Raw genomic sequence first — 27,881 nt, 5'->3', positions numbered from 1 at the left:
GATAGCCATGTTACCTTAAGGCCACTACCCAAATCTAAAAAATACCTTGTTCAAGACCTTCTCAAATGATTTTTGGCTTTACAAACACCAAAACACTGTAAAATTATAGTGGCCATTTTTGCAGTTCTTCACATCTTCACTTGTCAAAGACAGCACTAAGGAATTACTATGTGGGCAAGCTTCCCATGCTTGCAACTCACTGCGAACATGTAAACACAAACACGGCTTGGTGCATTCACCAATCAGCCCTCAAAGACTCCTTTACTTCAGGTTTTTACTCTACGCAGGAACATATGGATTTCAGTCGATCCATCCTCTTTTCCCCCTTTGACCTGTTGTTTTTGAGTGATCTTCTTCACTTCTGCCTTCTCTTCCCTTTTCATCTTTGCCTCACAGTGAGGATGAACTCTGGCTGTAGTTTCTAAGGGCGAGTCTGCTGTACCTGGGTGAAGGGGGTGAGGGTGGAGGGTGGTTGGGGACTGGAGGGAGACACAGATCTGTCTCTGAAACAGGTGAGCCACTGCTGGATGCCAGAGAGTCACGGAAGGGTGAAGGAGGAGTCAAAGCAATAAGTTCCTCTTCCAACTCTGCCCTTCTCAAAGGGGAGTCAGTGAGACAGGTCATCAGGTCTCCTCGCATAGGAGAGCGAGAGGGGGACGCCTGGGGGTGAGGAGGCGGCAGTGGGTAGGGTGAATGAGGCATAGGGTGAACAAGGCAACCACCCCGGCCCCCCATGTTGGACTCAACAGGTGGAAGGGGCTGGACGTCAGCGTAGGCCGTGATGGTCGAGGGCATCTGAAGGTCGCGGGGTAACAGATAGGGGTCAGTGGGGTGTGGAGAAGGAGGCGTGTGTTTGTGAGTGTGTGTGTGAGTTGGAGAGGAAGAGAGCATCATGCTGTTGAGCTCAGTGATGTTGGCGGTGAAACGGTTCACCACGCAGCTGATCTGATCCATCAGCGTACTCTGGGCTTCGCCTGGGTGACTGTCCACAGTGACCAAACGACCATCACTCCCAGTCACAACTGAGCCGCTGCTGGCATGACCACAGCTGCTGCCGCTGCCACCACTGCAAATGCTGCTTGGGTACTTTGGTATAATGGTCATCTGGGACTCCTCCCCTAAACCCGCCCCGAGTCTCTGGCTGACTGTGCTGATCGGTGAGGGTGTCTGCGGCCTGTACGTGATCGAGTAGCGCTCCTCTGCCTCTGATAGCTCATACAAGGTCTTATCTGTGCCAGCATCTGGGTGACTGGGCAGGGAGGACATGGACGGCAGAGAGGGGAGAGGAATGTGTGGAGGCAGGTCACTTCCTCCGCAGTAACGTTCTTCAGAGGTTTTGGAGAAGGGCTTGATGACAGCAGTCTGGTTGTTCTCCTTTTTCTTGATGTGGAAGGACAATCGCTGCCACAGGTGGTTGCCACGTGAACTGCTGCGCTCTGTCTGTGCCCAGGATACCGATTTACCGTTTGAGCTGGAAAACAGGGAGGAAGTGGCAGGAAAGCAGGGAGAGAAAGGATTGTTTTTACATTGCTCATACATGATTTTTTTCTTTTTTTTCCAAAACTACTTTTGTTAACCTGTCAAGTGAATTTGTTTGTAGCCCTAATTTTCATAACATTATGCAACAAATCAAACATATATATATATATATACATATTAAAATACTCAAATTGAGCATATATATATATACTACGGTAGATTAGTTGGAACGCATATGGTGAATAATTTCATTCCAATTAATTTTACGTTCTATTTTTTCCCCACCTATATGTCCTCATTTTTTTTTTTTTTTTTTTTGCTGGGTTCTCGCTTCCTCTCCGTATTCTACTTCTCTTACTATTTCTATTTCTTACTTTTCTCCTTTCACATCAGTCACAGTGCTCTGTCCCCAGCCTGCCATCCTTTTGTCAGGTTAATTAGCATGATAAATCACTACTGCAGCTTTTGATTAAAATCCAATCACCTTACACACACACACACACACACTCACAACCAGACACAGACATGCATAAGACATGTCCACACATGTGTCTCTATGTGCCACATATGTCAACCTAAAGGGTCAAAGGCTTTAATGCATCTGCATCATATCCAGTCCAGGGGATCAGTTTGATAACTGGTGATGGTAAATCGAGCCCCCTTCGGTACTTCAAACATCTGGCTCAATCACCTGCCAAGGATTACTTTTAAATATTTCTTAATATCTTTCTTGTGTTCTGCCAGTTTCATGCCTGTCTGGGTCTGCTCAGACTATATGATGACAGCTTCCAGTCCTGCACGGAGGAGATAGACAGCCCTGCCAATTAGCACCACCCACAGAGGGAGACAGGACCAAAAAAGATGGCAGAGGGAAAGGGAAGAATAAAAGGAATGAAGATGGAAACACTCCTGACATTTCTCATATGAACATGATTGAAAACCTGCTTGCCAAGCGGGGTGAGCTCAAGTAAGCTGCTGACAAATGAAAATGTGTTGTCTTTTTTCTCAGTTTTTATTCTGGGCAAGTGGCTGTGCGTCACTACCTTTGTGTCCTGAGATCGGCTCCTTGTCACAGTAGATGACTTGCAGATGGCCTTAAGCTAGACGTGAAAGCTATTATATCGCCTTTTCACACTATTCCTTCAGCATTTTCCTCTCTCTCTTTTCCATCGCTTCTGCTCATGATAGCTCTCTGTCCATTCAGTCCCTCCTATTTTTTCGTCCATCAGTTTTCTTCTTATACTCCCCTCTTCTTCCGTTCATTCACGTCTCTCCTTTGCCATTAGGCAATTGTTTGCGGTTCATGTTACGTTCAGAAGAATAGTCAGGCAGGCCCAGGAAAGTTCAGAGCATCAATCTCTCATGTAGCACAAACACACACAGACACACACTCCACAAATAGTCTCAAAGTGGGGGCATTATAAAAATGGTGCCTTGGACTCTAACTGAAGAGTAACCCGGCATTGACCGAACCAAGAAATGTCTATTATATACACACACACATTCACACACAGATGTACCTGAGTGTCTCTCCAGTAGAGCCTCTGCGTTTCCACAGGTTAACCAGACTAGAAGAACGGCTGGCAGCTGAGGATGATTTGCCATCGCCCACATGCATGCGGACCACTGTGCTCGTGGTAAAAGCACTGCGCACATTACGTTCTGGTTTGGCTAAAATGATGTACACCTAATGCAAAATATAACACAGAATAAAGCAACTGCTTTATTAAATTATGTACAGAAAGAGCTAAGATCTACATCATGCCAGTATCCAGAGACAATTGGACTGCTGTTTAAAAAGGGTTTTTTGAGGGATACTAAAGGCCATTAAAAAGATCGTTCTCAAACGATGCTGTTCATTTATTTTATTTGCATTCTGCTTTCATCAGAAAACAAACTGTCTTCATTGAAGCTCAATAAATTTCTAGCTATTAATGTACAAATACATGAAAGCTTGATACGTATATTCCACTTCAATGCAAGCATGTGGTGAAAATTTGACTTCCAATTTCTAAAAATTTACTCAAAAACAAACTAATGTTTAATAACGTGATGTTTGCTCAGAGCTCAGCCTGTGCAACTGAAGTTTTCATGGTCAAAACCAGAAGTATTATGTGATGCTTTATCATCACAGTAACATATTTATGTAGCTAAAGGAATTGCTGTATTTGGCAAAAAAATATGAAAGCAGGTAACTAGTACATGCTACTTTTTTCACATGCTATTGACAAATATTTTGAGTATTAATAAATTGGGACCAAACTGCTCCCGGTTATAGGAATAATATAGCTAGACTTCAACACCAAACTGGCCATATGAAAACAAACACAGCGATATCATCATCTGCAGAGTCCAAAATTTATTATTCCCTGGAGTGCACTTCCAGCTTAAGACCTCATGAAAAAACACAGAAAGAGCATGAAGTAAACTCTGTTGCTATGGTTACCTTCAGGCTAATATACCTTGCTCACGTTTGATTGAAACGCTATGTTTGAGGTTGCCAAATAAACAGGACCTATATGAGTAAGACACCCTACAAACCATGACTTTAAGCAAAAACCCAATGTTAAAGGAGACCAGAAGGTGTGGAGTGAATACACAGATCAAAGCAGTACATTTTCTTTCAGCTCTGGCCTTACCTTGGGTACGAACATGCAGCACAGAGCCACGGTAGCGCTGAGACTGACGCTGAAGCACATGGTGATAATTTTGTAGTTGGACCCAAAGTAGATGGGCACAAAGGCCAGCCAGATAATGCAGGTGGTGTACATGGTAAAGGCTATGTACTTAGCCTCATTGAAATTAGCAGGGACGTTACGTGTCTTGGAGAGAAAAAGAGAGAGAGTTTTACGAGAAAGTCAGAAAAACTACAATGTGAGCAAATAGTAAATAATTTCTACACTCTCATGAAATTGTTTTGCCTTCAATTATGCTAATAAAGCAGGAAAAAACATTGTTGTCGGTAAACACAGATTACCCTCCGCCTTTGCTTTTATAGATGATGCATGAATTACCTAATACCTCACACCAGCATAGTAAGCGTTATGCTTTGCTCTTTTTCTGAGTTCTTAATCAGTTTCTTTAGTTGAAGTGCAGTGTATTTCAGCTTTCGTCTCTTCTTCTCATACAACTATGTCTCTTGACAGAAGATAGATCGCTGCGCTACTGCTAACTAATTTTATTTTACTGCTGTGGAAAGGTTGCAGACCAGAATTATATAAACAATGGCTTCATCATTACTTTTCACATTTTGTCTGTTACTTTTCTCATTTCATCCATTGTATTGCATTGGAAATGCTTTGTGCACACCGCAAACTGGACTAGCATACACCAATTAACCCATGGTCCCAAGTCTTCATGCTTTGTCAAACTAATAATCAGCAGATCAAAACTGTAAAATAATTATAGTCACTTCAATTGGTACCTTAAAGGCATAGAAGGTGCAGCTTAAAATGAGCAGGCCATTGTACCCCAGCGGGGCAACCACACCCAGGTTAGTGGTGTTACAAATGAGGTTGACCTGGCGGATGCTGGGGTAGTCATGGATCACCTGCAGGGACACAGGAGGAAACAGGACACGCATAACACAGAGCTTGCCAAGGGTTTTGCTTCAAGAACAATTTTCCTTGCTTTTTTTTTAAAGTAGGATTTCTGGCAATAGAAGCTTTAAAAAGAGAGACTGAAGAGGCAGCACAAATTAAAAGATGACATTTTGATTCATTACAATGCCAACTTCAGTTGCCCAATATTTTATATTTGCTGGCAAAGAACTGAATGCTAATGCAGCCTGGAACTGTTTGGCTGCCATTTAAAACTGTAGTGTTTTGGATAAATACAACAAACGCACTGTAGTAGAGTTGGTAACAGTACTGTAACCCCTCTTACTCATTAATCTATTCCTGTGTGTGTATGTGTCAAATGATCTTAAAACCATTTCTAATGTACCATAACCTTTTTTCCCCTTGATATAGCCTCCTTTTCTCTTAATTCTCATGCGTCTGTTAATTTATTTGCTCTTAAGCCTCTCTCATTGAACTACCCTGCCTCCTAGAATGAAAAACAGACACAGAGATGCACCCAGCTTACTTCAGGGGGCTCCATGAGGAAAAGAGCCACAATAATGCCCAGCTGCAGCAGTATGAGGAGGAAGGCAATGATGAGCTGAGCGCAGGCAGACATGAAACGAGGTTTCTTTGTACAGATTTTCTTCTTGCTGCCTGCCAGGATCCGAGCAATCCGGTTTGTCTGGGACAGATTGCAAACACCATGGGGATATTTTAATACACTATATACTGAACACGTTCTACCTACTATATATTCTTACTACCTTCTTTCTATACTTCCAAAATGTTGCCACTGTTCTATTGGAGATATAATACCGGTAACTATCCCACTGAAAATAATATTAGTAATTGCACTCTGGAGTTAAAACCTAGTCTTTTAAACTCAGGGTATTGTTTTATAATGGGCAGGCTATTGCAGTTCTCAGCCTCTGTTGATTTCAGCCTGGCTGTTAGCACTTATTTCACAGTTCCTATGTTACAGGGGTATAATGGCGGATTTCACCCATTTCCTCGCTTTTGTTTAATAGCATCCATATTCTTTCACTATTCCTGATAAAAAAAAAGAGATTAGCCTGATTAGGCTGGTACATTTATCTACCTACATTTATCCTTTATCTCAACCCTCTCAAACCTGCTGCAACCATGTATCTAACATTTATTCCTTAAATTCTTAAGTCAGTGCTTACCTTGGTGACAAGCGCAGAGTAGCTCATGGCAGGTGACAGGCCTATTCCCAGACGCTGGAGGTAGCAGTGAATGACATGGGGTTCGGCTATGAGGCTGAAGGTACACAGGTAACCCAGGCAGATCCCTGCTAGTATTATGTAGCACAGTTCCCTACTAGAAGATTTTACAACTGGGGTGTCCCTGAACCTGTAGACAAACACATCCAGACAAACCATTATGCTCAGACACAAAAACATGGAGGTGAAATGTGCAGTATGTGTGATGTGTTTCTGTAGCCAGCAATATTGTCATTATTAGATTTGTTACCTGATGAAGACAGCCATGACAAAGAATGTGGCCATTAAACCAAGGCAGGCAAAGACCACAGCAGCTATGGGCTCAGGGTCTCCCCACCGCAGGTACTCAACTGGGATTGGGTCACAGCCTGGGGATATAGGGATGCATTTCTTGAGACAAACCATTATTTGAGATTTCAGCAAATGAGATAATACAATATGACCTTTACATCCAATACTACCACACTGAACACTTTCTCTGTACTCCTAATTTTACCCCTTTCATTTTTTTCTTTGTTATTCTTACACCCATTTTCAACAAGTTTTGACCCACATCTGTCTCCACAATAAAGTGAAGGACCAGGACTCCCTTGTGCAAATATCTTGACATTGTAATATTTTGGTTCAGGATAGGGTAAGATAGGAGTAATGAATATGGTGCAAATTACTCAACACAACCCTTTCTTATCCAGTGTCACTGCTATAGGTCCAGATTTTCCTTTTTTTCCCCCCATACACCTTTCTCGACGCTTTCTTCTTTGCTTTGTTTCTTGTCACTTTTTTTCTTTGTACCATTATTCTGTACCTCGTTTTCCCCGCAAAAATATCCCTACTATTTTTCTCCCAAATTCCCTCCCTCCCTTTCTCCCTCTTCCCCTTAGGCAGAGAAACAGTGCATCATAAATTAAAGGGACAGTTCTGATTATGATCCATCTTAACACTTGTTGAAATTGCAGCTTGGTCTGGACATGATCGCTTTTGGGCTTTGTTTGTCTTCGTCTTTCATCGTCTTACTGTTTTCCTATTTCTTTTCATCTTGCTCACACTGTTCTCAACCTTCTCTCCCTCTCAGATAAAAATGCTCACAAATACTTGTGCTTTTACAGTACAGTACTGCAAATTGCAGAGAGAGGAAGAGAGCCCCCAGTCATTAAAACAGACTTTAGTAATTTAATGACTTTGTCTTTAACACAGCTAATAAAGCTTATTAAATCAGTGATGTAGTGGTCTAGGGCCATCAACAACAACGTAATTGCTGAATGGGAGTTGAGGGGACTGTAACAAACATAAAAACACCCTACAGACAATGTGGCTAACTTGCAGGCTTGAAAAGCTGTCGTTTCAGTTAACCCTGGGATCAAATGCAGACTTTTCCTCAAGGGATTAACAAAATCTTTCTGATTCTGATTACAATTTATTGGAATATAAATGATAATCTTAAACAGGGTGAGTTATATAATTGTCAGACAAGGACTTCAGCAATTGTTCTGTCAAACCACCCAATGGTGGGCCCACATAAATGTCGGGGCTGAAAATCTCAGATCAGTGTGTTTCTCATGGGTATGATAGAGCAGTGAAAAAGCACGAACAATGTTGGCAAATGAATACCTAATTAGTCCACAGGAACCTGCAGGCAGTGTACCGTGGTGGTGGAGTGGGTCATTTTGGAGGGTTCAGTCATTATAAGGTTTCAAAATGCATCTAAATGTATTTATAGCATCAAATCTTAACAGAATTACTTCAAGGCACTTTACATATAAAGCAGACATTGTCCAGAATTATTTAAAGGGACCAAACTAATTCCACTGTGAGCAAGTACTTGGCAAAAGTGGCAAGGAAAAACTTCCTCTAAGAAGCAGAAACCTCGCCTGTAACCGGGCAGGTTTTGAGGCGAACTCTTTCAAGCATTTTTAGATGTATACTGTCAACTTTTACACATCAGCTGAGAGGATCAAATCCCAAAGATAATCCTTCATTTTCCCTTTTTCCATTCCCTCTCCCAGGTTGTTGCTTCTATCAGAGTCTCTATTCATCACCATCCAAGTCACTTTACTATCACTCAGCTATCTCGCTGTATCCTAAACTCTCCCATTGCTTTCTTTGATTTTCCCATTCACGTTATCCCTGGTTCCTGCCAGCTGAGGCCTCATTCTCCCACCTCTATTCCCTCTGCCTCTTTATGTTTCTCTCTCTTAATCTCAGCCACTTTTTCTCTCCTTTCTTTTGGCCTGAGGGAGTGAGATCAAAATGTCTGCTGGTAGAACAGGGCAAGCAGTTTGTTTACAGCTCATTATTACTGTTCCATATAGCCCCACTGGGGCACAACCCGCACTTATTGTTGATGGAATGACTCATAAACATACTTACACACACACACATGTGAACATGCATGGCTGAACACACACACAAAGTTTCACATGGATAACCCCAATAACGTTCTCAATCCTTAAAATTGGTTCAATTTTCATTTTCTCATTGTTTTTCCTGCTGTTGTAGGGGAAGGATGTTCTGGCAGAGAAACCTCTCCCTGAATATTCAGCAGGACCTGTATCATGTTTTAAACATTGAGCTTGGTGAGGAGCTAGCAAGCATTATAATGAGCAGCTGAAAGCATAACAGGGCAACTGCATTTCACACAATGGAGACGAAATATAATCTCATCACACCTTAAACATATTTGCATTAGAAGATGCTCTTGACACAGAATAATAAAAACATTGGTGACCACGTTGGTAGCAAATTAAGGGGTGAGAGGGGAAGGGGAAGTTTCAAATGTAACTGACATGAACAGCATGAAAGCAACTATGTCATTCCATTAAATATCACGCATTAGCTGAACCTTTACACACACACACACACACACACACACACACACACACACACACACACACACACACACACACTAAAGTTTTTGTCAAATAGCATTACTATGACTGAACTGTATTTTATTGGTGGTGGAAATTTCTGAGACTGCAGTTGAACGTTAAAAATAAACATATACCAACACACAAATACACACCTGTGAGGTCATCAGTAGGCCATGAGCCCAGTTCACAGGCTCTGCAGGTGTACTCGTCGAATACAAACTCGTTTTCTTTACAGGGAGTGCACGTCCAGCAGCAGCTAACCTCACCTTTACGGATCACCTATGAAGGGCAGAATATGCATTGGTTGTGCCTAAAAGATATTTAAATCAATTTAAAAGCAGCAAACTCTTAGAATGTTTTACACAGATGAAAATGTGATATACATTTGACAAAAAAATTACAATAAACCAATTCCCCTTTTTTATTTTTAGTTTGGATCTGATTATAACCCCTTTTATGTATATGTAAAGCATTTTTTTCTTTAACCTTGTTATTATCATTATTATTATTGCTGTTGCTGGTATTGTGTACAAGTTAAACAATCTTGTAGTAAACTATTTATTTGAGCAAACTGTAGTAGGCTTTGTATATAAATAGGTGTAGGAGCGCAAAAGTGCAATTGCGGTTCCTTTAAGGCTTTAAAAATCTTGAGTAAATCAAGTACACAGCAATGAATTATTAAATATTAGTAAGTATATTTTACACAAAAGTTTAAAGGTAGTAAATATTTCCGTGTTATGCATTCACCCAGTCGCAGACTAATGGTGCACTTTCATTGTAATGCATCTGCTCGACTTGAAGAATCTGACAGATCAATTTGTTGACTTTCAGGACGTAAGCCCTATAAATTACTCATTTATTAATCATGTCATTAATTTATGCTTTAGCATTTTGTATATGGGCTTACAAAAGCATGACTATGTTTTTATAATTCATAAGAATAGAGAATCTGGATTGGTCGTGGATCAGTTGTATTCCAATGTCAGAATAGTGAATTATGTCAGTATCTGCACCCAATACTGACACTGGTTGGGCTTATAACTGCCCTTTTTCCATTTCACCCATGTTAGGTGCTGGATTCACAAAAACCTAACTTAATGCAGGCAAGTCACGAAGATATTACTTTATACAGCATGTAAAAGAAATTAAACAGTTTGTCTGTCTTAGTCGTACTAACCTTAATTTGTCCTTTCTCACATGGTTCACTGCAGACTGACTTGATGATTGCATCTTTGTTCGGCCAGATTTCATCATCATCTATCTTCAAGCCTCTGTTGTCCCAACTGCCAACATTAATGTAGTCATAGTAGTCCTTCCCCATCTTTTTGAAGTTCATTATTTCATACCTGTACATAAAAAGCACACATTCATGAAAGTGAATTAACAAACACACAACATATATTAATGCAACAGAATAATTGGAGGAAATTCTTGTATATTTCCTTTGCAGACGATGTTACATCTCTGTTCAGTTATTGTGCTTACCTGCCAGGTGAGTCTCCATTCTCATCAAATAGGATTCCCTCCCCAGACACACCAGTGAAGTTGGTTTTCATCAGGAAATCCAGCAGCGTAGCACCATCTATGGGTCGCATGGCATCACATAGGCCCTTAAAATACATCAACAGTCAAGTTATATAAAACAAAGATTTCGTGAACAACAGTTTAATAAACAGCAGTTCATGTAAGAATTTTTATGTGTGAACAGATGCCTTAAAAACATCATTACTGTACAATGGAACTAAGATAATATCCAGATAAAATTAAAAACTGCACCAAACACTGCACTGCCTCTCAAAAAGTCATGAAATTTGAAATGTGCAGTTTAGGAGGTATTCATTCTCGAGTCCCATTCAGAAAAATCGCGCCAAAACTGAAAGACTGAGTTGGAAATATTACATTTTTGGTTAAAGCATCTACAGCAATGAAGTTTGAAGTCATTTAGAGCAAATACAATGAACTAATCACTTTTTTGTGTCAGAAAATTTTGCTATGTTTTATCAGAATTTCTCAGTTCATACCTAATTATCAAAAGCCTACTAAGTAAGTCAAAAATGGGACCCATAGAAACAAGGTCTATTGCATGGCAACAATGACAACTTGTTTTTGTTCCACCATTCGTGTGTCCACCCTTTCATCTCCCCTCTATCTCCTTGAATTGTAGTGTCCCTCCATTCATCCATCTGAGCAGTTCCTACCTGGTAGCCTGGGCAGAGTGCCCGTTGCATATTATGCAGGCCATATGCCATTGAGTAGATGGCATTAATGACAAACCCCATCTTGGTATCCTGTGCATACTGCTGCCGAAGCGACTCCCGCTCTGCAGAAGAGGGAGGGTCAGAGGGAAGTGTGAAGGGATGGGAAGAGAAAGTCAAGTATCTCAGTGTACATTTAATAATTTCATAGTTTCTGTTCTAATTTTATGAAACAATGTGTGGTTTCTTTTCCTTTTTTTTCCCCCTAACATCAAAGACCACCGTCTTTCCTCTAATTTCTGCTCATCAGCCACTTCACACCTCCACATCTCATTTCTTTGCATCCCTTCCTGAGTGCTGTTCATTTGTATTCAGCATTTCATTTCATTAGAATACATGAGACATGGCTGTCTTTGATGCAGCTCTCACAAACCGCTTTGCCTATGAATGGAGGTAACGAAGAGTGAAGAATAGTGGGAGACAAGTTCAAAGAAATAAAGGGAGATTGCACTCACAGCCACAGGGGATATCTCCAGATGAGTAGGGAAGCTATATGTATCCATATCCTATGTATGTAGGTGTGGTGTGGGTCTGTGTTCAGCCAGTGAGTTTATATGTTATGTGGGTGGATGTTTTTCCCTCTCTTTCTCTGTACAGCGGATGGGCGAAGTCAACAAATAAAACACAGTGTGGCTCTAACTTAGAGGCCCTGAACTATGTCCACGATTATGAGGTGCTACATGAAAGACATCAGGTCCTATCCTTAATATGTCTCACACAGTACACAATAAACAACACACTCGTTGTAGCTAGCAATCCCTGCTGTCACTGAAGAATATTCTCTTTTGTCTGTCTGTGCGTCGTCGTACTCACTGCTGCATGTGCGATTGTACTTGCTGCTCTCCTGCGGATGGCCTTTAAGTCGACAGTGAAAACGATGCTGCCAGAACTCTGGAAACCACGGGTTCCTGTGGTTGTTTTCAGGGCGAAGTTTAAGGTAGTATTCATCAAACCACTTCACATCAGCCGACTGGAGCTTGATGGTGATACCGCCAGCAGCTTCCCTTACAAAACCATCTGTTACATCATACCTGTCTGCCCATCCGTCACTGAAAGCAAAACAAGAAACACAAGGAAGGACAAGCAGAAAGTTGAGAAAACGCATTCATTAATTTAACCTGCAACTTAATGAGAAATAAAGCAAAGGAAGTGACAATCTGTGCTGCTTATTCCACAACAAATTGTACGGACACATGACAAGGACAGAGGAAGTTTTTCATTGTCATTGTCGCCAAGTGCTTGTTTATGGAGGAGGTTGTTGGGTCTAAACCTGTCCGCCATATGGCCAACATACAGAGACAAACAGCTACTCACACCGAGACCTACAGGCAATTTAGCAACTAATCTAAACATGTATGTCTTTGGACAGTGGGAGGAAACCGGAGCACCCAGAGGAAACCTATGCAAACACGGGGAGGGCATGCAAACTCTGAACAAGAAGGCCCCAGGCCCGGGAACTGAACCAGCAACCTTCTTATTGTAGGGCAACTGCACTAGCCACTATGTCAATGTACTGCCCTTGTGGAGACATGCAAATTATAATGAGCAGCATATGCAAACAAGAAAGAATCAGCCTTTAGAACTCATTAGAGAGCTATTCTTTGCTTAATCATAGTGTGCGCGCGAGTGTGTGTGTGTGTGCGCAATGAAATGCATGGGTTGATGGGTATAGATTCACCAATATGCCACTATAATAAATGAACCCTGTTTCACATATATACTGTACCTGTATCACACATGCACGCAAGCACAAACACACACACACGCACATATGCAGGCGCAGACGCACGCGCACACACACACACACACACACACACACACACACTTTAAGGCATTTACGTGATGAGAGAGCGAGAGACAGAGCAGCAGAAATAGCAAATCAGGGAGAAGCACGGTGAAAGGTGGTACAAACAGAATGATAAGCAGAGAGTCAGAGGACATGTGGGAGGGAGCTTACATCATTATGGGCAATGTCCAAAATTCATCATACTGCTGACAAACAGGCATAAGCACTATGCACGGAGACACAGAGAGACACACACACGCACACACACACACACACACACTCACATATGCCAGCCTGGTGCTGAGATGATTTAGGTCAAATGGAGTATTTTGGCTGCCGCTCAGCAGCCATGCCCCGTCAGACACTAGCAAGACGAATATAACTGTGGAGACACATCACTGTGGTTTGCATTTTTTGGATAAGATTTGGGTTTGCTGCTCCTCAAGGAAGCACAGATGGCACAGTGTGTGTGTGGGGTGGGGGGGTGGGGGTGCAGTAAAGAGAGGAAGACAAGGAGAGAGCAGTGGATGTGAATGACAAATCCTCTCTTCTCCTTTCACAACTACGGCCAAGATGGCCTCAAGCATGACAACAATCCTCAGTTCTTCCAAAGGAACTTTCCCTTTTTCCCTTCCATTTTTTCATCCTTTCTCTCACTCTCTCTCTTTTTCTTCTATGTGCTCTCTTCTAGCCTCCAGAGAATAAAACTCATTTTCTCCTACAACGGTCCTTCTAGGCGCAGTCTGATTAGAGACCTAAAGTGTTTGTGTTCAAGGGTGTGTGTGTGTGTGCATGTAAACAGCCTCTCTACAATTTGTATCTAACTAATTGTCACTCTTTTTATTCTGCCAAGACTGTCAATGCACTCTGAACTGGTCATAAATCAGTATTCATTCCATAACAGAACATGCCAACAAGCAAATAAATAAATAAATCTGTGCAAGCACGTCATGTTAATTGAGAGAATCAGATGGGCATGCTAGGAGGTGGCAACTTGTCTATGACTAACGTTCTTGTACATACTAGAAAGAAATGCTACTTCAGTTGACGTAAACTGATAAAATAGGTCATACAACATTGAACATTGAAAAAAAAAAAAAAAAAGCATAGACTAACTAGGCTTGGTTTCTGAAGGTGGTTTTTAACCTGTTATTTTACTTTACAGTGGGTCATAATGGATCATATAATTTTAAATTAACAAATTAAACTTGTATGACATTGTGCAGTAGTTTTGAAAAAACTACAGATGCTTTCATCACTATTGCATTCAATGTGAGTGCTGAATTTGGTACATCAGTTTTTGGCTCATACTCTGGTTTCATACAAAAGACGCTGTTTCATGCAGAATGACAAAGTGGTATTATTACACTGCCTCGATTGATCAGTAGCTCCCCTGAGAGAGGAATGAAAAGGATTTGGATATTAGTGGTTAACACAATGTTATATTGACATTATGGGACCCAGTGGGTGAAAGAGTGAGCATGAAAAAAGGGAGAAAGACAAAAAAGAAATAAAGACAAAATGAGCAAAGACAGCAAAGAAACAAAGATATTGACAAGCAGAGCTGGTGAAAAGATTCTGAAGTAAACAAACACTGCTGATCATTGTTCAGCACTCTCTCATCAATAGATTTCTTGTTTTCCCTTCTCCCACAGTTTTTGCTCTCCATCTGCCTCATTCACTATCTGTCATTAACAACCTTAGATTTCCCTTGAGCTCCTTCACACCATTCCGATAACTCCGCTTTCTTCCAACCCTCCACCTCTGTCACATTCCCCTTCTCCAATCTGTCATGATGTATTAGCTTTTTCATGGACACAATCTATACCACTATGCATGACTGTCAAATACATACATATGTACAGTTTTTGTCCTAGTGGCCTGCTTTTTTTTTTTTTTTTTTTAACTTTGACCAATATGCTTCTGGTTTTCTCTCTGTCTCTCTTTTGTTCCTTTCTTTCTTTGGCTTTCTACCTGTTTGGACAGCTTCCCAGCAGGTCACACCTGCTGCACACCAGAGGGGTTTACTAGGAAGTGAGATTAGTGCTGCGACTTTCAGCTTAAAGTCCGCCCCTTCACCGATCATCCTGGTTGAACATGGTATCCCCGTTTGTAGAGGAACCATTGGATTTAGGTGACCAAATGATTACAGGTGCTCTTCGGAGGGAGAGAGTTTTTCCAGACCGGAGTGATCTGTTGGCGTTTTCCGATGATATTCTCAATGAGCGATACAGATTCTCAGCTCAGGGAATATGTTACATATGCAGTCTTGTTGAACCATGTGGAACTAATGCGACCACACAAAGCCATGCACCGCCAATCACAGGACGTTTCTTATTATTTATTAAAAGTTCTACCTTTCCTGGGAAAAGGAAAAGTCATAAGTATAAAATGTCAATCATTTTATACAAAACATTTTAAAGTACCATTTACTGCAGTACCTTTTTCGTCATACTCCAGCTGCTCGATCTCAAGTTTTAGTTTCTTGAATTCAAGCTCTTTTTTCTGATTATCCAGCTGTAGATTCCTTTTATTAAGGGCTCTCACTTTGTCTGCTTCAACATGTATTAATAGGACATCAAGCAACAGAGACGAGTGACATAGACTTTTATGTTGGTGTACTGTGTTCATCATTCACTTATGTGTTCTTGGTCAGGATTACTTTTAAAAAGTAGACACAGGACTGAAATGATAAAACCCTTCCCACTTGTTTTTTTCTGTGGGCCTAAGGCCACAGGCTGAGCGGAGGGTTGCCCTAACCCTAACCCCCCTAATGAGCAAAAAACTTCATTATTTACAATTTTAAAAAGATGTATCTAAAATTTTATTGAAATTCTCATTTAGATTATTAAAATATCTACCCCGAAATGTACCTCTGAATACGAAAGTGTCCACTAATCATTGATCTCAACCTGTGGAATAGTTTAAGAGAAATGAATAAAGTGGATTCAACACAGCAAACAAAGATAAGAGTACATGACAACTTTCTTTGACAGTTAACTCTGTGTGGGGGTCAGCAAGGGTGTGTGCTGGCGGCTTGAGCAACACTACAGTGTCTCCTTCAGCTGTAAATTAGATCAATGTCTCATCTGGGAAACAATAAATATGCATTTAGTATTTTACCACCAATGAATTTCACTTTGATTTGGCCCTAAACTAAGTGATTTCCATGTATTCTTCATTGTGATACAATGTCAGGGAGGGAATGAAAGTTATATAATGACATATTTTATATTGGCTATATTAACTTACACGATCTGAAATTTTTTGTCAGGCTTCCTCTCTTGCTTTCTTTGTAGAAACAGTGTTGCTTTTAGATGTTCTTATCGGTTTGAACTCTTCATAGCTCTCCATTATCATAATCTGCTCCTCTTGGCTGAAATATGCTGCACGTAATCTGACAATTTTTCTGCGGACATGGCGTCAAATGACGCCTAAACGCCCCTTTTTATGTGAACGCGCACAGAGTCTGACGAGGTGAGCCTGGGTCGACAAGTCAAGTTGATAACCACCGTCGTGATACTCGTTCTCTCTGGTTGGAGCTTTCGGCTTTGTCGAGCCAGCTCACCCAAAGAAAGCCCGGCTCTTTTGAGCTTCCTTCGTAGTATAGAGAGGCCAACACAACACTGGCAACAAACACACATACGTCTGAAAATGTGTCTATGTATTGCAGTAATGTATTGAAGTTTTGTCTGTGACTTTCATCTGCTTACATTTCTTTCCAAACACATTTATTCCCACTGTATTAAACTGTCTGTGATCAAATTTCACAGAAAGAAATTAATAAAGATAAATGTGGCTGCAGGAAATAAAATCTGCATTGTTTCATCAACAAATTTCTTATTATACCTTTAATAAGTACTGTGTTTATCTACTGTATATCTCCAGTAAAAACTCCTCTGCTCTCTGTTTTGCACATACAGAATAAGAAATATCCATCTATCTATCCATTCACCTTCATCTGCTTATCTGGATCAGGTCGTGGAAGAAAAAGAAATATGATTTTAATAATTTCCCAGTTAGCAAAATAACTCCCATCCACATATTTTAGTCTAAAACCCACTTTAAAACCAATTTTATAATTAAAAGCCTTTGATGTTTTTGACATGGAAATCAATGAATATGTAATGTATGATTGCCTTTATCTTATCTTTGCAACAATGCATTAAAATGTTTCTAAAGAGCAGCTTAGGCTGTCCTCTCCTCAGCCAATGTAGCAGCAGCGATGCGCAATGCTCGCAATTTTATTTTATTTCTAAAACTTTAAATATATTTTTCACCATTAAATGCACATATGGTTACTGTGTTGATTTGTTTGTTTCAAGCTACACTTTCTTTCAGCGCCTCCAAAAGAAGGGACTGTGATTGCTGAGAGTGCACAGCTGTAAAAAGGGATGAAAGGAGCTGATATGACTGGCAATGATTGACACTAGCCCTTATAACACCCACAGATAATATGATAATTGATTTCTCCCAGTGCCACCCTGATTTAAATGCGCTGCAGATGAGCCACATTGTTCTGACTGCAAAGAAAACACCGAAGGAGCACTGGTGACCCCTAGGAATGTGATGCATTTAAGCTTTGCACACGCTTTGCTCACATGCACACACATACAAGAATACTACATACACAAAAACATACACAGTAACAGGCACCTCTGTGGGTGATGCTGTCACAAAAAGAGGGCCTTGGAAAAATCCTTCAGGACATATAGATACGTGTTTAGTGCAACAGAGGATGGAGTGTGCATTGGTATATGTGTGCAAAGCCATTTGTGTCTGTATTGGTGGGCAAGTTTGTGGTGTGTGTCTTCATAAATTAGGCTGATCAATCCCTAAAGTTATTCGTGATTACAACAACTGTTCTTAATGACATCCTGGTTCCCTCTTTCACTGTGTCTCTCTCCAAATGTCTAAGAGCCCAAGGCCGTTGCCATGGTTTCCAGCCCACGCTCAACCTGCTGTCTGTACTTTGTGTCTCATTAAAGCACAGTGGATTTTAAGTGTATGCACACAGACGCCCACACAAAAACATCCCCTTCTCTCTCTGTTTCACATACAAAACACACACAGACACACACTCTCTTTCTTTTTTATTCACTATTCAATTACCATTAGACGGCCTGTCTCTACCAATATTGGAAATGCTATTTACATAATGGTACAGCATGCCAGCATTGTAGGGCACTGTGTTATGTAAAGCAGGACTTTTACAAACCAATTCTACGCACTGAGGCCTGGGGCACAATTGCCTTTTCCTCCTGTTCATTCAGATTAGAAATAGAAACTGGGACTCATTTGCGAATGATTATTAATTCTCACATGGTTCTGACTTGGTAATGAAATCCATGTCACACCATATATTTTTGACTTTGAATTCCAGCACAAATATGGTTGAAGGATTTGGTTACAGGGACACTAAAAGCACTGAACTAAACTTGTATGATATTTGTCAAGCCATTTTCAGCTTTCGCAGTCGCAAATAACTGGAAAATCGGGATAAGGATTCAATATAAAAGCCTTTGTTTTCTTTAAATCAGAAAAATGTAGAGATAGTAGTCATAAAGCTGAAATAAGAACATCTTTAAGACTAAAATCAGAGCAGTCTTTTTTGTGTCTCTCACTTGCTTCTTGAGTTGCATCATTTAAAGCAAAGTAAAGTGGCTCAACGCAGCTGGGTCTTTTCCACAAAAGCACCTCATGGACATGTTACTCCTGTCTGACTGCTGCTGTGATGATGAGCTGCAACTCAATATGTCCAAATCCACATAGAAATAACTATGCCTCTGCACATTGCAGAGTTTCATTCAAGTTTGTTATGTAAAGTTTCTGTCACTGCATATTTACATGAGAGTATTCTTATTTTTATAATCAGCTAAGTTTTAACAGTCTAAATGTTTTACTGAAAAAGAGACTGTGTTAAAAGCATTATATCTGCTTCAGACCATGGACTCTGTATTGTTAATTGAACCAAATGAAGAGCTGACTATTTCATTATACGCCCACAGCCCAACAACAAACGTTTCATTTGAATTAAAGTGAGTTGGTGCTATTTGAATGAGCCACAGTGTTTGGGGGTCCACAGCTTCCACTGAATGTTCATTTGTGTTAAATTTTCCCATCGGCCTCAGTCATGATGTACTTTGTTATGATACAGTCACTGATCCTGTGGCAAACAAATGCTCATTAATGCTGAATGCCTGAAGGGTAGAGAGTGGAGGTATGCTCCTTAGTTTTTGCAGTTGTATTAGGCTGTGAATCTGGATTTCTATGTGATCATTAGATTGGCTTATCTTGGTAGAAATACGGTAGAAGATTTGGTGCTGGCAAAATATTGTATTCTGCTCTCGCCGTGCCTGCAATAGGTCAGTTGAGTAATTAATGTCTAAGGTTGAACAATAACATGGCATCTGACCCCAACATACGCACTCTCTAGCTGCCATGGCAACCTGGCAGAGATTCTCGATGAGCATCTGCTGCTTATAACCATATATACTGCGCGCGCACACATACACATAAGCCGTCCACCAACCAAACTTGACAGGATTAATTAGTGGGCAGACACACAAGCAGGCAGATTGAAGAGCAAATGCAGACAGTTAGCAGACAGAGCAGAATCATATATCATACTGCTCTGCATTATGAATTTCATTGGTTCATTGATATACAAAATCTGTTCATAAGTCTACTGTTAGGTCATGGTAGCTGAAGGCTCCCCAAGTGCCACTGCACATTAACAAATTTCAATTTGTGTCAGCACATAAAGCAATGAGCAGCAGACACGTTCAGTCAAATAGGATGAGTGTGAAGTAGCAGTTATGACTGACTTTGAAGAGATTTTTTTGAAAAGTGATTGAGACAGCTGCCAGCTGTAATTTAAGTGACAGTGGTTACAGACTTATGGTTGTGGAGGGGAACTTCTGCACTGTTTGATGACTTATGAGAGAAAAATCACAAATTGATGTAGGGAAAGTGATTTACCACTGTGTGTAAGGCGTTATTAAATAGCAGTATAGCAGTACAGCTCACCCGCCCCTACAGCTGAAAAAAAGGAGTCACTTATGCTACAGGTACGTCTACATTTAGGAGCCACCAATGCAGATCTGCTCTGAAACGAACTGGGTAATCAATGCCTCAATGTGGAAAAAGTGATTGATGAGAGCTGTTGATTGCACCTGTCACTGTGATCATGACACTAGTCTGCACATTCTCCTTTGTCATTCTTTACAACATAAAAAGGTGTCACAGAGAAAACCTAAACAGATCACGCTATGTGTGTGTGTGTGTGTGTGACACACACAGGGAGAAAGAGAGAGAGAGAGAGAGAGAGAGCGACTGAGCGAGCGAGCAAAAGGCCATGATGTGTGTAGCCAACTGCATAATTATGTGAGTGATCGAACCACATTACATGACTGTCATTCAAAAACACACACATACAGCAACAGCCAACACACACCTGCTTACTTTGGCAGCAGATTCAGTTTTACTCATCTATTAATGCCACATTTTATTCCCCCGTCTCAACTTTACTTTTTCTGGCATTCTCTCACTTCATCTATTTCTTGTTTTCCTGTCTTCTGTTTTTTTTTTTAATTGATTAATGATCACCTCTGTATTGTCTTTCACTTTCCCTTTGATTAATTCCCTCTGCTGTTTATATTTGCATATTATTTTCCATGCTATTATTCACTCTCTCATAATTACATCGGCAGATCATCATTTAAATTCAGTTACCTAACTGCCTGGAAAAATTAAAGTGATTTCTGAAACAGATAAACTCACACAAAGGTGTTCATATTTATAAGAGGTCTGGAAAGCAAAACTAGCGTTTGATTCTCCATCTTGAAAATATAAATACTACCATGAAAGAACTGCATTTTCTTCCAATGACACAATGGAATTCTTGAACTCATTTTTAACACTTTTCAGAACCTCAAATATAAATGTAAACCTTTTTTTCAAACTGAGATTCAACAGAAGTGCACTGACTTTAAAAACATTAACTTCCACAACTGTCTGCATCTTACAATACATGCTCCCTATCTTTCTTACACCTACCCAAATACACTATTTCCACTAGTTTAACATCAAGAATATATTTTACATTTTTGTAACTTTTGAAACTTTCAGACAACAGATGTCCGATTTAAAAATGTGATTTCAAAACAGAGGGCAGACAAAAAAGTTAAACATAACAGACAAAACTAGTCAAAGGAGACTGAAGGCAAGTTGGACAGCAGTAAGGAAAGGGAAGGGTTACATTTGTTACCTTCTTCATTATATAGGCAGCAATAAGTTATTTTCAGGTGGGCAAGACAGATCAAAATTGAGGAAAGATGCAGGAAAATACAGAGTAAGTCTTTGAGGGAAACATTTAAGACATTTAAGATCTGACTCTGTCATACTACAGTAGAGGCCAAAAGTTTGGACGCACTTTCCTATTCATTTGAATGAGAAGGTGTGTCCAAACTTTTGGCCTGTACTGTACATCTTTATGTTCCTGTAACATCTTCATAATTAATTAGTTCAAGTAGTAAAACCTTGTTTCAATGTAGGAGAAAAAAGAAAGAGCCATAATCCAATCTCATATGTATACAAAAACACACACACTACTTTCTACCTGAGGCATCCTCACAATGCTGAAGACTGAGTATCCACTATGATCAGCATGTTGTTGCTCGAAATTTTATTTTGAAGTGAGACAGTGTCACCCCTCTTCACTCGCCTGACAAAAACTAAACAAAGAAGTTTAAGAGATGAAGAATGAAAATAACTTGAAATGGAGGGCAGTGAGTGAAACAAGGAGGGCACAAGGGAAGAAAAGTGAATGAGCGCAGATATTCTCCTCCAGCTGGGGTCTTTGTCTGGACACAGTCAGATGTGAGAACATCTATACAGAAGACCCACACATGCATACACAAATGATTTTGTATGTGTATGTAGCATTTTCTGTTGAATAGTGTAAAAGAGGAAGCATCTTAGTGTTTCTTTGTACCTGCCAAGGAAATCTTCAGTGGCAATAGCAAACAAAGTGGGTAGGGGATTCTGGCACAGTTACCTACAAGGTGCATTAAGCAGTGATAAAGTCTATAGAGTTAAAAACTCAAGTAACACTCGAACAATTAAGAATTTCTTTTGTCAGGCCAACGCATTTCGGTTTGTGGCTTTCATCATAGACACTGATAAAAGACAGAGAAAGCAGCAGGCAGTGAGACATAAGGGAGAAACATTAGTGGTGGAGAGGTTAAAGACATTGAAATCCACAGAGATAAAGCAGGATTGAGAGAGAAAGAGACCGATAAAGTGGCACAGCTAAAATCTCTTGGGGGGAGAGAGAAATGATTGGCAGAGGTAGCAAAATGAGGCTCAAAAGGGAGATGGCTGTGTTTTGTAAGTTTTTGTAAGGTCAAAAAAGTGCAATAATCGAGGTGAAGAAGAGACCTTTGTAGCATGTAATGGCACAGAGATGTGATGAGATGTGAATGAAGGAATAATGCCGGGGTAAAAAAAAAAAAAAAAGTTAGAGAAAGAAACAGTCGGTGTATATTCTACTCTATTCTTCCAGGGCTGGTCTCATCACCTTTTATTGCTTCACACATAAAAGTGCCACCTCACATATTTAGCACAGTGGACATTGTAATAAAAATGTACACCTGCTGAGGTAATGCACCAGCAATATAACATTTCTCTCTTCTCTCTCCTCCCTCCCCCTGCCTCTCTCATTTCTGCCTCATCTTTATCATCATGCTGGCCTTCTGGAATCGCACTCCCTGATCCTCTCTCTCTCTCTCTCTCGATCCACATAGCTCTTCCAACCTTTACTCTTATTACTTTTTTTCCTCTGCACTCCCTCACTTCCTCAGTTCCTACAGTGAAAGGTCTCTGTGCCAGAGACGAATCATTTAACAGACTTTCAAAGGCATCATCCCTGAGTGGGACCAGACTGTAAGGGGAGTTTTAAGGTAAGTAGTATGATTACTTAGTAACACCATTTCAATTTGCAATCAGCCAAATGAATCAACAGCTATGGAAATTTCAGGTAGATTTTAATACAATCAACCACATGCCATATGTGTGTCAGCAAAACTATTGGTCATTAGACAGGACACAAGAAATGACGACAGGCCTTTGAGTGTACAAATACCACATGACTATGATGCACATGTCACTAGCAGATTAAAGTAGCCTAACAACATATGTAGTTTACTGAAGTTCAACTTTGAAAACAATATGTGATGATTTTACTTCTGTGCAGTAAAAATACTGTAATAAATGTAAAAGCCAACTGGCTTTTATTATTAGATTCAACCTAAAATCAAATCACAATTTATCAACATTTTATACAGTACAATCTCTAATATAAACTCACTACTTTCTGAATTTGTACAAACACCAAACACTCTTGTCTGCACACATGCAAAACACAGCCATTAATGGGCAATATTGTGTAACCTAATGATGGCCCAGTGGCTTCAAGGCAGTAGTCAGAGCTATTCCCTGCTATACATGATGGCAATGATTATACTAGTTGGCACCGCACGCACACAAACACACATATACATGCACACACAAACATGCAGCCTGCCTGTTTGACAGCGGGGATTAGCGAGGAGAGGTGCAACTAATGCCCAGTAACGAGACATCCAGCTTATCGCCCACAGAATCGTGTGCGTGCATCAGAGGAGGGGAGAGAGTACCAGACACATCTACAGTAAATTAACTGCATGTTATTCTGGACTTTAATGAGTCTCCCACATTTCATTGATGCCACACAGCTAAACCTGTTCTCTCCCATTACTCTTTCCAGTTTTTCTCAGTGCATTTCCAAAAGTCGAATAAATATGGATTTCATTTGCATGAATAGTTGATAACCCTTATTCCAAATATGAGAACATACAAATAAGATAATACTGATCAACATCAGAATATGATATTAAGTCAAACGGAAAACATAAATGCATACCTCCAACTATGAATGTTTTTTGAATAACCTAAATATAAACTTTCATTAATACTAATAGTTAATGGTGTGCATGCTGTGCACATGGAGTATGATTAGACAGATGTTTCTGCTTGAACTGATGAATGCCAGGTATTTGTCATTTTGTCTGCATAACCAACCACAGAGATCTGATCTGCCCCTTGCAGCTTGGCTATTATTTTTGTGTTTTTTCAGCCTGTCATAAGAGGTACATTTCTCAGATTTGTTTATATTCCTAACATTTTAACATTATTCTTAATATATTAATCATGTTTCTATGGATAAATTGCACCCATAAATACAGTGCATGCTTAAAGATTCCATATGTATCACTGAGAAATGTTGCCTTTTGTGGCACTTAGATAGTGCCAATTTACCAGGATTACTGGGAAGACAAGAACGAATAGTCTAAGTCTGGCATTCCTATCACTCAAACAAGGAAGTTACAGCCCAGACCATTCACATGGCCATTCAAAGGTGGAACAAGCTACCAAATGTTCTGAGAGCAAGAAGAATTTCTTAAAGACTTATCTCTTCCAAGCACATCCTCTCTTAACTTCTCCAACACACCCGACACATACATACATTACTGACACTATGTCAGTGCACTTCAACCCTTCTCCTTACCACATTGAATTAATGAAATACTTAAACCGAGGTAATACACTGCAATGAAGCTTGAGTGCTAACTAGCACTTTGAGGACACTTTGCCTAAAAAACTGCTAAATGAGTAAATGTAAAGTCAATCAGAGACGTTACAGCAAGTGCATCAAGACAACCTTTACCAACAGTAGCATGATCACAAGTTACATTAAAAAGGAATTCATGCTTTATATGTATCAATGTCACCATTATTTAATGATGCTTAGAATTGTTTGTTTCTTGTAATGCCATTTCTTGTTTTGATTTCAGCTTTGTAGCTTTCATTTCAGCTGTTGAGTATAAAGTAGCTAATGGTTCATAAGAGTCTCGATCTCGAAGAATAGAGACTAAAGAACTTAATGTCATTTGTAGGAGCAACAGGTTCCAATTTGTCCTGTTTGAATCCTGTCATTATACACGAGAGTGAAGCAGATAGATACACTTTGTGTCTATTAGTTATTAGTTGACCACATTCACTTTCACATTTATTATAGTTTTTACAATGCCTTTATTCTGTATCTCAGGAGACCAGTCGCCTTTAAGCATCATACTGAACAGCTTGAGGATGTCGTCTCCCTGACTGGGGCTCCAATGTAGTAGCATTTCTGTACTAATGGCATCTAGTCCATGGAGGTTTCCTCTTTCCAGAAATTAGGAGAAGCATTTTCTGAGGTCTGATGAGCCTACTGTAATGTCCTTGAGGATTATTTCTCTTCTTGTATTCAGGCTGAGTTTTCCTCATTTGTTCAGCAGGTTTGGGCTCTTGATAAAGACAGGCTTTAGAGGTCCTCTTAATCTGTTCATAGATCCCCTATCCCACCTATTATTTCAAATGGTCAAAATCGTGATGTCTTTTTGATAGATATTTGATTCACAATCAAGATTGTGGCATCCCTAGAATGCAGTGCCTTCATCATCATCATCTGGTCCAAAGATTCTGACTGAAGTGACACAGATGGAGCCATGGCTATAGAACAGATGTGAACATCCTTATCTCTATTGCGCTTGCAAAGTTTCTCTCCCTCACATGTTGTAGCTCTGTCTTTCTGTAGTTTTCCCGCTCTGTCTCCGGTGTTGCTATGGTAACAGGCTGTGTGCGGGGGCTGTGATGCGGCACACATCACACTTGTCTCTGAGCTCACCGGAAGAGAGGGTAAGCAAGGGAGACCGAGACAAATGGGTAGCAGGCTTTGGGTGTGTGTTAGCTATTGTGGAAAATCTGCACAAGTTGTAACAAATATGTTGACCGTGAGTAGCAGTTAAAGAGATCAATTGAGTACCTTGCACATAACTGCCAGCGGTATTCCTCAGACTGTAACATAAGTATCTTTGTTATCAGTTTGAAATGGTTGCAAACATTGATTAATGATTTTCTTAATTCCAAACTAATACAGTATCATGAGCTTAATATTACAAATAATTGCATAATGATGCCAATCACATCATCTGGCAGCTGGTAGACTGTCTTAGTGCCTTAAGTCTGCTCTTTACCAAATACTGTAAGAGACCAGTTCTTTGTGACGTTCTACTGTATTATTAAATGTAGAGTCTGGTTATAGATAAAAGCTGACCACTGAAGCCAGATCTGTGCCTCTTCAGAACACAATACAAAAAGTTGCGTATCATAATGCAAGATGGCACTGGATTTCTCTTTCGTATTTGTTTGAACAACCTCCTCAATAGACACCAGACACCTTCCGACAAACAAGAGGGAGGAAACAAAAAAAGCCAATATAATGTTGGATACAATTACCTACAGCTCATCCATCAGTATCCAACAACATGCTTCTCTAATAGGCAGTGAAACTCTGTCTCACTCGCCCCCCCTTTTCCTTTTTTCTAAGGCTTCAACTGATATTTAAATCAAGGATAAACCACTCTACTTTGACAGACTAGAGAGAAACACTGTAAATGGCATGCTATCATTACTTGCTCATTCCTGAAAAGATATTATGTAAAAGACCAACAAGCTTTTGGCTGGGTAACCTGTTGTCATTTTTAGTGCAGATGAAAAGAGAACTGCTTGAGAAGCAAGCCAACTGCATGCTACGACAATCTATGAGCCTATTCACAGAAAAACTGTTTTTGTATCTGCTGTAAAATGTGGCATTTGCTGCCAAGGTATAGGATTCGAAGACGTGCTTTTGGGTTGACATAATTAATCAATTATTAGAATCAATTTCCCGTAGGCTTCATGCATCAATACACAACTGGTAGAACAAAAGTCTTTGTTTTACATAAATTAAGTATTTGGAAAGAGCCAGCGACCGCTAAGCTCAATGACTGCCTACACACATTGGTCTGCCAAAAATGTTCACCTTTTTAGTTTTTCTCTGCCTGAATGACTTAACTCAACTGATGCCACAATACAGGCCAGAACAAGTCAGAAAAATTTTCAATGAATTTGTGAGATTATGAGTCAGGTCAACCCAATTTAGTTAAAAGTTCATTCAATTCAATGGCCCACTTCTTGGTGTTATCTCTTGACTCATTGAGCTATTGACCAAATTGCATATAGCAATACATTGATACGCACATCTGTTTTACATGTCAGGAAGAGCTGAATTTCAGAAAAAAAAAATAAAAATCTAAACTACGACAAAGGAAGACAATAAAATTAGGCTTAGTCACATTCCATTGTGCCACTCGTGATGAAATCCTGTTTCTTAATCTGCTCCCATGTTTCCTTACTATTCACACAAGAACAGAAAACATTTCGAAAATACGGTATCTGACAAACAATACAGCTTCCATTGCTCCACATCCCCTTCTTTTGTTTCATGAGAGTTCTGCCATTTCTCAGAGGCATCACAGTTCATATTTCTCTTAATTACCTTTGCCTGGTTCAAAGTCTGAGCTAAATTAAGGGCCAATTCATTTCCTGCCCAGGCACTTCGGGAGATAGCAGGGCAATTCTTTACAGCTAGCCTTTGAAATATGTGATGGATGAAATGCAAGTGTATTAAGGTGGAGAAAGATAGAGGTTGAAGAGGTTGTTGAAAATGATGGAAATAAACTAAAGAAAGGCAAGTGTGGAAACAGAAATGGTCAGAGGGACGATGG

At 40.1% G+C, this 27,881-nt stretch overlaps 1 protein-coding gene across 1 annotated transcript in view; it reads right to left on the bottom strand.

Moving 5' to 3' along the window:
- Positions 1 to 390: 390 nt before the first annotated feature.
- Positions 391 to 27,881, bottom strand: part of grm5b (glutamate receptor, metabotropic 5b) — a 49,694-nt gene continuing 22,203 nt past the window's right edge. Inside the window, exons 6-19 of the mRNA XM_029516663.1 lie at positions 12,222 to 12,457; positions 11,352 to 11,473; positions 10,639 to 10,763; positions 10,331 to 10,499; positions 9,306 to 9,432; positions 6,537 to 6,654; positions 6,230 to 6,416; positions 5,566 to 5,724; positions 4,904 to 5,029; positions 4,119 to 4,301; positions 3,000 to 3,166; positions 1,068 to 1,471; positions 659 to 974; positions 391 to 592 (exon numbers count right to left, since the gene is read on the bottom strand). Of these exons, the coding sequence (XP_029372523.1) occupies positions 391 to 592; positions 659 to 974; positions 1,068 to 1,471; positions 3,000 to 3,166; positions 4,119 to 4,301; positions 4,904 to 5,029; positions 5,566 to 5,724; positions 6,230 to 6,416; positions 6,537 to 6,654; positions 9,306 to 9,432; positions 10,331 to 10,499; positions 10,639 to 10,763; positions 11,352 to 11,473; positions 12,222 to 12,457 (2,641 nt within the window). The remainder of the gene's footprint in view (positions 593 to 658; positions 975 to 1,067; positions 1,472 to 2,999; positions 3,167 to 4,118; positions 4,302 to 4,903; positions 5,030 to 5,565; positions 5,725 to 6,229; positions 6,417 to 6,536; positions 6,655 to 9,305; positions 9,433 to 10,330; positions 10,500 to 10,638; positions 10,764 to 11,351; positions 11,474 to 12,221; positions 12,458 to 27,881) is intronic.

Source organism: Echeneis naucrates, chromosome 13 (assembly GCF_900963305.1).
Source record: "Echeneis naucrates chromosome 13, fEcheNa1.1, whole genome shotgun sequence".
In the NCBI taxonomy this organism is placed as follows: Eukaryota; Metazoa; Chordata; class Actinopteri; order Carangiformes; family Echeneidae; genus Echeneis; species Echeneis naucrates.
This window is presented reverse-complemented; position numbering and strand designations above follow the sequence as displayed.